General features: G+C 44.6%; 2 protein-coding genes across 2 annotated transcripts in view; one reads left to right on the top strand and one right to left on the bottom strand.

The window, feature by feature from the left end:
* Nucleotides 1–13333, bottom strand: part of LOC131436971 (fat-like cadherin-related tumor suppressor homolog) — a 537375-nt gene that overhangs the window by 504298 nt on the left and 19744 nt on the right. The gene's annotated exons all lie outside the window — the stretch shown is intronic.
* LOC131433846 (uncharacterized) lies at nucleotides 2546–4985 on the top strand. The gene is made up of 3 exons (XM_058600452.1): nucleotides 2546–2669; nucleotides 2717–3911; nucleotides 3983–4985. Exons 1-3 carry the CDS (start codon nucleotides 2546–2548, stop codon nucleotides 4983–4985), a joined length of 2322 nt encoding a protein of 773 aa, XP_058456435.1.

The following is a 13333-nucleotide window of genomic DNA, read 5'->3' as shown; positions in this document are numbered from 1 at the left end:
TTCGGATATGAATTTCGGTTTCGGAGTTACGAGGTAAAATATGCAAAAATATCAAAATATGTGTACTAATTTTTCTCAGAGATGGCGTGACCGATTATGACAAACTTAGATTCAAATGAGTGGTCTTATGGATCTTCACAACATTTCTGACTGTCATTTGGATATGACTCCCGGTGCCAGAATTATAAAGTGAATAGTGTAAAAATTCCAATTTCAAGTTACTTACTCACTTTTCTCAGAGATGGCGTAACCGATTTAAAAAAAAACTTAGAATCAAATAAATGGTCTTATGGTTCTTTACAATACTTCGAAATTCTATTCTGGGTCCGGTTTCGGAATTATAGGGTAGTGTTTAAAAGCCTTTATACCATCACTTAGTGGGGCGAAACAGCAACAAAAACTTGTTTTAATCCACATAGTGGTGGAATGATGCATTTCTCATATCTCACATACTCTCATACATAAATGTGTGGTATTCTTTTAAATAATTTTCTTTGATTCTAAAAAATAACAAGGTTTGTCCATAAACTAGTATAACCTACAGAGTGAAACAGTACTCAGGTTGGTTAGGCCATCTCTGAGGAAACAAAAAGAGTTCCACTAATGCAGGTACTTTCAAAACCGGAATCCGGGAACCGGTATAGTCGAAGTTGGTTCGAGAAAAGTGACTGAGATCCAGTTTTGAGTCTATAGCAACTATCTTCGGTCATTCATCAAAAACCCAAGAATAAACAAGAAAGCCAAATTCATGTTTAGCCGTCCACTGACAATTACTACCGGTTGAAATAATTTTGAGGCAAGTTTAGAAATTATTTTACTTTTTATTTACGCTGCTTCCGGTATCATAAACCGAGAACCAGCATAGCCGGAATCGGGTTGTTTGGTTGTCTATTGACAATGGCTACCAATTGGAATATTTATTTTTTTTTATTTAAAAGATATTTTTATTCAGGCCTATTTGCGTACAAGCTTTACGTGGCCGATTGAGCCGATTTTTGAAATAATTTTTTTTTGGTATTGGATCTCGTTGTCACCCTTTTTCTAGAGGGAGAGGAGCTTCCATTTCCCTCCTGCGAGGATTGAGGGGCACTTTGTTCGTGGCTCGTCTCGTCATCCATTGCCGCATCGGTGGTATTGTTGTTCATTTCCGTCTCGAGTTCGTTGCTAGTTGCTGTAGATGCGCCATTGTTGTTCATACTGTACGTGGTTTCTTCCGTCCCGAACGTAAGCGGTTTTGTTTTATCGACTGACATGGATGAGATGTGAAAGCGAACTGACCGATTGGAATAGTTTCGAGGCAAGTTAAGAAATTTGTCAACGTTTTTTTTTGCCGCTTCAAGTGACGGTATAAAATTTTTAACACACTTCACCATCTAATTCCTGAACCGGAAGTCGGATCCGGATGAAATTTAGCAGTTTTGCATGAGACCATGGTACCTTTCATTTGAATCTAAGTTTGTTAAAATCGGTCACACCATCTCTGAGAAAAGTGAGGGAGTAAGTTAAAATAAGATTTTTTTCACTAATTATCCTGTAACTCCGGAACCGGAAGTCGGATCACAATAAGATTCAGAAACTTTGTATAAGACAATTGTACCTTTCATCTGAATCTAAGTTTGCACAAATCGGTTCAGCCGTCTCTGTGAAAAGTAAGTGCACTTATTTTCATTTTTTTTACACATATCACCCTGTACTTCCAAAACCGAAAGTCGGATTCGAATGAAATTTAGGAACTTTGTGTGGGGGGTACAAGACCTTTTATTCATGTTCATGAAAATCGATTCAGCCATCTCCGAGAAAAGTGAATGCAAAAAAAATGTTACATACATACATACATACACACACTCACTCACACACACACACACACACACACAAGCACACACACACAAACACACACACACACACACACACACAAACACGCGGGGCAGCAGCGACTAGTCCAAGGGCTTAACGACCCCTCCCCATGGCCACTGCGAGTTAGGAGGCCTGCCTAGGATGTGGTGGGGTTCGGCAGTGGGCTCTGTTGAACTTCTATAAAAAGCTGCATGTGTCCGCAAGTAGGCCCTAGCAAAGCGACTGTGTACCGCTCAAAGCACACAAGCCCAGCAGGAATGCCAACCGGCACATCAGGTTCGATACCAGTAAGACCCTGATTATTATATACTGGCCACGGCGAACAACAACGGACATGATGCGGATAACGGATCGGATGACGATGATGGGCTGACATTCGTGCTGTTCTGTTCCCTGAGTAAGGAAGGGTGATACCGACTTGAAACGGCGAGCGGGCCAACAGTACGTCTGCCTCCGTCCCGTTAAAACCTTGGCAGGCCTCCGGGTACGTTCAATACTCGCACCAATTAAGGTGGGTAGTAGGCCCAGTTGAGAGCACTCCTGGCTTACGCTGATCCGGCTCTGGACACGAACCCTATGAAGGTACGTGTTCAACCCTCGCTAGGCCTCCCTGCTCGCAAAGATAACCTAGGGATCATAAGCGACTACTACAACGAGTGGAGATAGCGGCCCGGAGTGGGGACCCTGCAGAATGGAAGTAATCGAAATCGAAGTTGAGAAAGAAGTGACAAATCCGTTTGTCAAGAGTGGCTTGGTGAGGACACCGCCGCCGCAAACCCAGCAGGTGCAAAAGCAGCACACGAACGAGCAGCAGGGTCAGCAGCAGTATAGCGCGTGGAACCACCACAACCACCGAGGGTAGAGGCAGCGAAAAAGTTGGTGGACGAGCTGCACGAGTATGTGGATAAGAGAAGTAACGTGCACAAAGACATCAAGGCGTTGGTGATTAAGCTCCAAGGCGCTCTTGGTTCTGCTGTAAAGGAGTGGAAAAACGTAGTGCAGAGAGCAGAAGCTGGGGAGAAGGAGTTGTTAGCGGCGAAAACTGCTTTAGAGGCACGTCGCGCAGCGCAAATGCAAAGGGCAGAAGCCGACACAGCTACGAGGGAGGTCAACACGGCGAGTAGTGTCCCCCCTGGGGTGCAGTCCACGCCCTTCTTCACACCAAAGAGGCCAAGGGCATCGCCTGGTGGTCCCAAGAGACACAAGGATGCCCGTGTCACTGGAGCTAAACTACCACCAGAAGCATCCGACGCGGTAAACAGCCGCACTGAATGGCAGGTCGCCGGCAAAAAAAAGGAGAAAGCGAGCAAAAAAAAACCGCCCAAAAAACGTAAGGTCGTCAGGATGAGGAATAACAGCGAGGCTCTCATCGTCAAAGCGAGCGACGACTCGTACGCCGAAGTCCTACGCGTTATGCGGATGAACCCGGATCTTAAGGAGCTAGAGGAAGACGTGCAAAAGGTCAGGCGCACTCGTAATGGTGAGATGCTTCTCGAGCTGAAAAGAAACCCCAAAGCAGGCAGCATCTCGTACAAGGAGCTTACCGAGAAAGCCCTCGGAAACAAGGTGGAAGTAAGAGCCTTGTGCCCGGAAGCGACTCTCCGGTTTAAAGATCTGGACAAGATTACTACGGAGGAGGATGTAAAATTAGCCCTGAAGGAGCAATGCGAGCTAGGAGAGGTCCAGATGACCATCCGTATCAGGAATGGACCTGACGGCACCAAGGTAGCCTCAATTAATCTGCCAGTAGATGCAGCTAATAAAGCGTTGAAAGTGGAGAAAATATGTGTGGGTTGGTCTGTGTGCCCACTGAGCGTTTCCCAGCTACCGGACGTGTGCTTCAAGTGTCTGGGTTTTGGTCACTTCGCACGGAACTGTCAAGGGCCGGATAGGAGCAAACTATGCAGAAGGTGTGGCGAGGAAGGTCACAAGGCAAAGGATTGCATGAAGCCTCCGAAATGCCTAATTTGCGCTGCCAGGGGGGATAACAAACATCCTACAGGCGGTAGCAGATGCCCGGCCTTCAAACGAGCGAGTGCAACGAAGTCCCAGTGGAGGTAGTGCAAATCAACCTCAACCACTGTGATACGGCACAACATTTTCTGCGGCAATCTGTTGCGGAACATAGATGCGATGTTGCGATAATTTCGGAGCCATACCAAATTCCACCCGGAGATGGAAACTGGACATCAGACGGAGCCAAAACAGCAGCGATATGGGCAGTGGGAAAATACCCCGTTCAAGAAGTGGTGCACTGCGCAGATGAAGGGTTTGTTATAGCCAAAATCAACGGAGTCTTCATCTGTAGTTGTTATGCACCTCCACGATGGACGATCGAACAGTTCAACCGGATGTTGGACAAACTAACGGAAGAGCTAACCGACCGAAGACCAGTAGTAGTAGCTGGTGACTTCAATGCCTGGGCGGTCGAATGGGGCAGCCGCCTCACGAACTCAAGGGGAAGCAGTCTTCTGGAGGCCCTAGCTAAGCTGAACGTAGATCTTGCCAACGACGGTACCACTACCACCTACCGTAAGGATGGTCGAGAGTCCATCATAGATGTCACTTTCTGCAGCCCGGGAATGATAAGGAGCATGGACTGGAGAGTGTGCGAAGAATACACCCACAGCGATCACCAAGCGATCCGGTATTGTGTTGGGCGCGACTCGCAGGTGGAATCAAGCAGAACGCAGTTTGGTGAGCGGAAGTGGAAAACAGCGAACTTTAACAAGGACGTATTTGTGGAAGCACTGAGGCTCGAGCGTAACACAATAAACCTCAGCGCGGAAGAGCTGACTGCAACACTATCACGTGCGTGTGATGCAACCATGCCTAGAATGGGAAAACCCAGAAATGGGCGACGTCCGGCGTACTGGTGGAATTCGACGATCGCTGACCTGCGGGCACGTTGTCTACATGCCAGGAGAAGGATGCGGAGAGCTAGAAACAGCGGCGAAAGGGAGGAAAGAAGGTTGCCCTATAGAATAGCAAGAGCCGCACTCAACAAGGCAATCAGGCTCAGCAAGAAAGAGTGTTTAGAAGAGCTGAACAACAACGCCAACGAGAATCCGTGGGGTAATGCCTATAAGATGGCCATGGCAAAGATGAAAGGTCCAGCAGTTCCACTATAGGTGCCCGGAAAGGATGAAAACTATAATCGAGACCCTGTTCCCGAAGCATGAGCCTACGATATGGCCGCCAGTACTGTACGACGTACAGGATGTCCGCGGCGACGAAATCCGAGTATCAAACGAGGAGCTGCTTGCTGTAGCGAAAGCCTTACCGGTGAAGAAGGCTCCAGGCCCGGACGGGGTTCCAAATGTGGCCCTTAAAGCTGCGATTCTGGAGAATCCAGACATGTTCAGGACTACATTCCAAAAATGCATGGAGGATGGTAGTTTCCCTGACATCTGGAAGCGGCAGAAGCTGGTGCTGCTACCAAAGCCAGGCAAACCACCCGGCGATCCGTCAGCATATAGGCCTATATGCTTGTTGGACACAGTCGGAAAACTGCTGGAGAGAGTGATCCTTAACAGGCTCACGAAGTACACTGAGGGCGAGAACGGTCTGTCGAACATGCAGTTCGGATTCCGGAAAGGCAGGTCCACTGTAGAAGCCATACGAGTGGTCATGGAAACCATGGAAAAGGCCCAGAAGCAGCAGAAAAGGGGAAACCGCTACTGTGCGGTGGTCACATTGGACGTGAAAAACGCTTTCAACAGTGCTGGGTAGAAATAGCCGACTCTCTGCACAGGTTGAGGATACCATAGTACCTATGTCAGATTCTGAAAAGTTATTTTCAGAACCGGACGCTGATATACGAGACAGACGCCGGATACGTAAATATGTCTATCACGGCTGGCGTTCCACAGGGATCCATGGTCCCACGTTGTGGAACATTATGTACGACGAAGTGCTGAAGCTAAATCTGCCCAGGGGAGTTAGGATTGTCGGCTTTGCGGATGATGTGGCGCTCCTAGTAATCGGCGAGTCTCGAGAAGAGGTGGAGGTTCTCGCCATGGAGGCAGTAGACGTCGTTGAGAATTGGATGCGGGAAAAGAAGCTTGTGCTGGCACATGAAAAGACTGAAATGGTCATCATCAGCAACCGAAAAGCGGTGCAACATGCGAGCATCTCGGTCGGTGAGTGCATCATCAATTCGAAGCGTGAGGTCAAGCATCTGGGCGCTATACTGGACGATCGACTGAACTTTAATAGTCACGTTGACTACATATGCAAGAAGGCAATGAAGGTGATATTGGCGTTATCTCGGATTATGCCCAATAATTCCGCGATTGTCAGTAGCAAGAGGAGGTTACTGGCGAGCGTGTCATCATCGATCGTACGATACGCAGCTCCAGCGTGGTCGATGGCATTGACAACAGCAAGGAACCGAGCCCAGTTGAACCGCACTTTCAGACTGATGGCAATGCGCGTGACAAGTTCGTACCGAACAATATCGTCAGACGCTGTGCGCGTGATAGCCGGAATGATCCCCATATGTCTGCTACTGGAAGAGGATAGCCTATGCTACAGGGATCAAGGCACAGGACGAGCCCGGAGCAGAGAGAGAGCCAACACGCTCACTAAATGGCAACAGCAGTGGGACAACGCGGAGAAGGGAAGGTGGACGCATCGATTAATTCCTAACCTGTCGGTTTGGACAACTCGAGTGCACGGCGAGGTAAACTTTCAACTGACGCAATTCCTGTCTGGACATGGCTGTTTTAAGCAATATTTGCACAGATTTGGTCACGCAAGGTCGCCGTTGTGTGTGGAGTGCCAGGAAACAGAAGAAACGCCGGAGCACGTAATATTCAGCTGCCCACGGTTTATCCAACCGCGTAGCGAAATGACTGCCATCGTTGGCGCCGATGTCAGCGTGGAGAACATCGTTCAGAGGATGTGCAGTGACGAAGGAAAATGGAACGCGGTGAACCGGACAGTTGTTCAGATTATGTCCACACTGCAGAGGAGTTGGCGAGAAGAGCAGCGTCAAATGACCTAGGTCCAAAGACGAAAAATGCCGGACTGTTTTCGGCACCCTAAGAAGACGGACGAAGCGTGTGGAATGTGGCTCGGTTTTCGGGACAGGTTTCTTCGCCGGGAAACTCTCCGTCGGGTAGGCTAGACCCACCACCGTGGGCTAGTTGAGTAGGCGCGTCGTAAACCGGTTTCGGAACGTCGGTTTCGAGAGAACTTCCAGCGTCGGGGAACTCTCTGTCGCGGTAGGCTAGATCCTTCGGCGGGGACTAGCCGAGTAGCCACCACAACACCGACTTGTGTCGTCGGGGCGCCAGCCAACCAGAAGCTATGCTCCAACTGGAATCGCCGGACCGACCTCGGCACTCTCTCGTGTGTCCCGAGTGGTGCAACAGGGGACTCGGTGTCGGGAGAGCCTCTTTCGCCGGGGAACTCTCCGTCGGTGTAGTCTAGATCTTTCATCGGGGATTAGACGAGTAGATCGTGGCGTAGCACCGTTAAGATAGTCGGGGCACCAGTGAACCGGAAGCCATCCTCCAACCGGCATCATTGGATCGACCCAGGCATCCTTACGGTCGGGCCGTAGACGGGTATCGAAAACGTCGGTTTCGGGAGAACTTCCATCGTCGGGGAACTCTCTGTCGGTGTAGGCTAGATCCATCACCGGGGACTAGTCGAGCAGACGCCACAACACCGATTCGAGTCGTCGGGGCATCAGCGAACCGGACGCCATGCTCCAACTGGAATCGCAGAGCAGACCTCGGCACTCCTTCGGGTGTCCCGCGTGGCGTGAAAGGGGAAACTCTCAGTCGGTGTAGGCTAGATCCATCGTCGGGGATCAGTTGAGTAGTGCGGTGCGACGTAGCGGCATTGGGTTGTCGAGGCGCCAAAGGTGGATCGAGAGGGATAAAGATAGAAACTCAGGAGCTCATTTTCTCCCAAACGAAGAAGTGCATGAGCACAGCCTCCCCCGAAGTATTGAGCTTAGCTTAGTTCCGGGGGGATCAAGGCAAGATGTCCAAGGTGTTTTAGTGGGTAAGGTTAGCCAGTCCCACTCGCTGGTTCACAATAGCGGTAGCTTGACAACTACTGAGCGCGTGAACTGGGAAAGTACATAAGTAGGTATTTCACCTTGTAAAAAAAAACAAAAAAACACACACACACACAAACACACACACAAACACACACACACACACACACACACACACACACACACACACACACACACACACACACACACACACACACACACACACACATACACCGTACTCGACGAACTGAGTCGAATGGTATATGACACTCGGCCCTCTGGGCCTCGGTTCAAAAGTCAGGTTTCACAGTGATTGCCTAACCTTTCTATATGAAAAAGGAAAAAAATGCTAAACTGACCCCAAAACTACTCCATTTGATAGCCATTATCAGTAAACGGCCTAACAAACTGATAACTGATGCTATCCTGGTTCCCAGTTACTGATTCCGGAAGCTACCGGAAATAAAATGTTAAATAATGTCTAAACTTTCCTCAAAATTGTTACAATCGGTAGTCATTGTTAGTAGACGGCCAAACAAATTAATTTCGGCTTTTCTGCTTCCCGGTTTTCGATGAACAACCGGAGATCGTAGCCATAGACTCGAAAATGGATCTCAGTCACTTTTCTCGAACCATTTTCGGTTATACCGGTTCCCGGATTCCGAATTCGAAAGTAGCTGCAATAGTGAAACGAACAAACCTTTTTGTTTTTCAAGAATTGAAGATGATTATTTTGAAGAAAATCACAGTATTATATGTTATATGTTATGATTGATATGAGAAAGGCATCATTACACCACTAGGTGGGTTAAAACTGGTTTTTTTAATAGCAAATTCATGGTACCGATTGTTCTTCGATTTCTTATCGTGATAGTTGTAGAACTTTTTTCGTTTGACACAATTTAGGCGAAGATACTAAAAAACAGATGTACCTTACGTCTGCTAAGCAATTCAAGTTCAGCTATAATGGAGGCTGATGAACTTACTTAAACAGTTTTGCATTGAAGAGTCGAAAACGAAACGTATAGAAAAGTGGTACTAGAGCTAGCTATATATCGCATGAGTATGCTTTGGTATAGTAAAAAAACATCAGTGTACCATAATGATACTTTGTTAATATGAAAAATGAGGAGGTTTTATGCCTGCTGGAGAACGATTCAGGAATTTTTGTCATAGTTGCCTTTTCTAGCTATCTACACATTTACTTTGAAACCTTTAGAAGCTAGGCTATTTATGGCGATGTTCAACATCTTTATCATGTACTCCTTAGTATGCTAGTTTATTTGTTTATTTGGAGCAGGGAAAAGCCCGGTGGAGTTAGTTTCTGTCAAACTTGCTCTCCAACAGGCATAAAACCTCCTCATCTTTAGCATCAACAGATTACAATCATCCAAATGATACATTTCACTTATACATAGCATTTCTAAACTGAATAAAACAAATTAGATAGTAACCTTAGGAACAAGGTTTCGTGATAGATCAAAGTCGAATGAAATGAACAGTGGTTGAATATTCGGTACATGCTGGCAAAAGGCTCGTTATACCCATAATTAGTTCTAGCATAGGGAGTCCTAAGAAAAGAGTAGTTTTTTTAAGATTACGGCGATGGATATCTATTTGTAAAAGCTGTAAGAGCTCGGAGCAGTCTATTCTTGATTGGAGGAGATCAGCCACAAAAGTCAGCCTTGCTGACGTCGCGACAGACAGATAATAAATCGAGGTCAATCAGTTTGCATCTGGCGTGGTAACTTGGGGGTTCCAAGGGTTTCCAATATATTTTTCCAACGAAGAATTATTGAGCGCAACTAAGTGATTCGGTGTACACAAACAATAATACTCGTTTGAAGCTTTTGATAATCGGAAACATGACTCTTTTGTTGAACGTGTTCATGTAAATTGCATTCAAATGTTGAATTATTGCTTTCAGACTACACCAGCGCTACATTTTTATAGATAACAATGAAAACAAGCACTAAGCCAGGAAAAAATCGTACCCCATGTTTAACTGCCTCTTCCGCAGTGGTATTGTTTTGTCTAGCCCACCGTCATGCGTCGCGAACGTAAACAAATTGTCGTAAATGAAAATATCAGCGAACCTCGGAAAAGTAAACATTTTCCTTCTCGAAATCAAGCGCCCATTACCCCACTCAGAGCACTTCACATTCTTGTGGACCATAAAAATGTCACATTATCTCTTCATAAGGATGTTATGTTTTTTTTTCGTGCGCCCACATCACCACTTCCAGGAATGCCCGAGCCGATCTCCAATGAAGGAATCACAAGTGCCTTCATGTTTACTCTACGATAATCCTTATCACATACGAACGTAACACCACACGTAGCCCACACTAGTGCAGGCACGAACATGGAAAAACACCCACTCGTACTGGGCGGCTGCTGCTGTTGCTGTTGCTGCCGGTAGGTGCTATCGGACCTAATGCATTTCGCACTTTTCACGCTCGATGCGATGCTACGCACTTATGACTAGCTAGGCCTCGGAAACCGACCGTACTAAAGTAGCAACACTAAAGCAGCTTTACTACACTTCCTGGAAAAATGATAGGCCTTCGTTGCCATTGCGAGAAATTCTAGAAATCGTATACATATTTTCCTGATGTCCTGGGGGGGCTCAAAATTCGGTATGGTGGACAACCTTCATATAAAGCCAATAAAACTGATCCAATAATATAAAATCACGTGTTGTATAAAAATATTGAAAAACAGTAAATTGGAACTCATCTCGTCTCGTTGGGTCGTTGATTGCTTTTCCGATTTTGGGGCTCCATTCCCCCTTCGAGAAGTGAGACATCGCTTCGCTTACGCAACGTAATTTTTCGTTCCCTTATTAGTTTCAGGGTAACCGTTTCTATGTTCAATCTTAGCTGCTATGGAGGGGAGAAGCAGATCTGTGATGCGATCTGCCGCCGTCGGCTCGAAGATTATTTTTCAACGCTAAGAAAAAGAACTGGTTTATTTGATTGTAACTTAGGTTTCATAGCTTATTTGCACGCCATAGTAGGAGCAAAGGAAACTGTAGTGATATCGATTACAATATTTGTTCAATCATTTGGATGTTTGCAGTGTTATCTTTATTAACGAAAATGAGGAAAAAACATGTCATGACAGGAATATTGGGTGTGCAAAGTATTTAGGCGTAACAAAAATACACGACAGTGTATTATTTCTTTCCGAGCAGTATATTTGGAAAACGATTTTCAAAGCCTGTTCACCAAAGGAATATTTGAAATCATTTTGTTAAAAAGAATACTGATGGCAGAAAGTTTAACAAGTAGGCACAAAAATATTTGATTCACAGTTTTATTATTAATTATTTGATCCTCATTATTGCAGTAGTCATTGAAATAAATAGTCGAACGTTTGAAAAAAATTGTAACCTGTAAAAATCTGTGTTTCACAGGGAATGAGGTGGAAGATTTGGGAGTGAAATTCAAAATATCTCAAATTACTTTTTTTTGTTTTTTTGCTCCCTGTTATCGCTCGGCTACGACGCAGTTGTTTTTTTGCCCAAGAGTTACTCGAGACATGAAAAAGAACAGTCGTCTATCGGTGTCAGTTCCGCATATGCAAAACGCTTTAAGGTGAAATGTAGCGGAATGCGAAAATCGTGTTTTTGATCAATTATTCAAAAATTAGACCGATTTTCGAAAAACCAAAAACACTTAAGTTTTCGAAATCAAATTTATCATAACTAAGTATTCTTAGAATTTTGAAATTTTGCTTTGCCGAGCCGTAATTGGTTTTTGAAATGTATAAACGGTCACTGTTCCGTTCCACGGTGATGGTTTTAGAACTGAAAAGTAGTATTTGTAGCAGAATTTCACAAAGAATCTGAAAATGCAACTCAAAATTATAAAATTTTAGCGAAAACAACCGAAAATAGAAAAAGTTTACATAAACTTTTCTGCATTTTTTTATTGCTTGCGCGCTGCTGTTTCGTATTGAGGTGGTGTGAGAAATGCACGGTGGGCACGGTGGCATTATATCGTGAGCAAAAAATAGATATAAAATAATGACGCGAATTTATGCAGCATTGGGTTTTGTGTTGAAATAAAAACGACTTGAATACAATAAAATGAGTATTGTAAGAAATCGTTTATTTTCTAAGTAGCTTTCATTTATACAAACAATGTGATAAACATTGAGGGCCAGCTTCGAGCCAGTCAGCATGGAAAACTTATTGGAATTCATTGGTTTTTCAATTATTATGAATACAATGAATCAACGCTTGATTTTGCTTTTAAAATCGATTGAATAATAAGGAACTACGAAATAACTTTATATTCAATTTCGTGCCCCAAATATGTGCTTGAGAAAAGATTCACTAAATAATTTTAACTGCATAGTATGATGAACTATTAGTTATAATTGGAATGTATTCCAATAATGTAATCTAAGAAATTATTAAACTATTGATGATTTCTGGCACCGGAGGCCAGAGGCTGTTTGGTCTTCGGTTCGTTATCGTTGAAACAGACAAAAAACTTTTACGTAAATTCTATCTCATCGGCGGGAAGGGCCTGGTGAACGACTGGCAAAGATATCGAAAATACTTGAATGTTCTCTTGTCTTCAACCGTTCTTTTGAAAGAGAATCAATGCTTGCTACTAAAATCAGGCATATACATGGTTAGCAAGTTAGTCAATACATATACATATAACCTCATGTTAATCATTCATAATTACTCATGATTTATAGCTCTAGTGTAAGAGTAATCACTAACAATGATGATTGAATCAGCATATATTCAAAGTGTGAAGAATTCTAAAATCCATTACGTCCCGTCTTTTTTACAAGCCAATATAACGAGAGGTAAACCCACTGCGCTCAATCATTTAAAAAAACTCTTGTTTCTATGTGGCCGTTTTTCTTGGTATGCTTTGTGCGACGGTTCGTTCAACTGAAGAGGATAAAATTTTGCGCGCATTTTATGACGCTACATTTCACCTTAAGGCCATCTTTCTGTGTCTTCATGCTAAATATCGCAGCTTGTTGTGGATGACAAACATTGGTGAACGTGGGAAAAAAGCAAACGCAAAAAAAAAGTGGAAGCGCAGATGTTTCGGAATAAACCTACTCTGCTTCAGCTGGAAGACAAGGTTCACCTTGTCAGATTCGAAATTCGTGCCAGCCTCACCACGCTTAAGCGATGTTCATAAGAAACCAATACTCTGGACGGGGAAGCATTTATTGAAAACGACGAAAAAACTATTTGCGAGAGGGTTCGATCACAGCGTGTCAGGTTGAGAAATAGCTCCAGCAGTCATCCAACAAGTGAATGCTTTTCAAAGCGGGGACTTGATTAATTGAAAAATTGCAGAAAATTTCGAAATGCATAAACATGAAAGTTATAAAGCCTCTTGACTCTAAACCTGATAACAGAAATTGGGTCCTTCAAAAAGTCAATGTACGGTTATTGCATTAACTTATCTCTGATTGTTGATACAG

The sequence above is a fragment of the Malaya genurostris genome, chromosome 3 (genome assembly GCF_030247185.1).
Source record: "Malaya genurostris strain Urasoe2022 chromosome 3, Malgen_1.1, whole genome shotgun sequence".
Classification (NCBI taxonomy): Eukaryota; Metazoa; Arthropoda; class Insecta; order Diptera; family Culicidae; genus Malaya; species Malaya genurostris.
The sequence above is the reverse complement of the archived record's forward strand: the minus strand, read 5'-3'. Positions and strand labels throughout refer to the sequence as shown.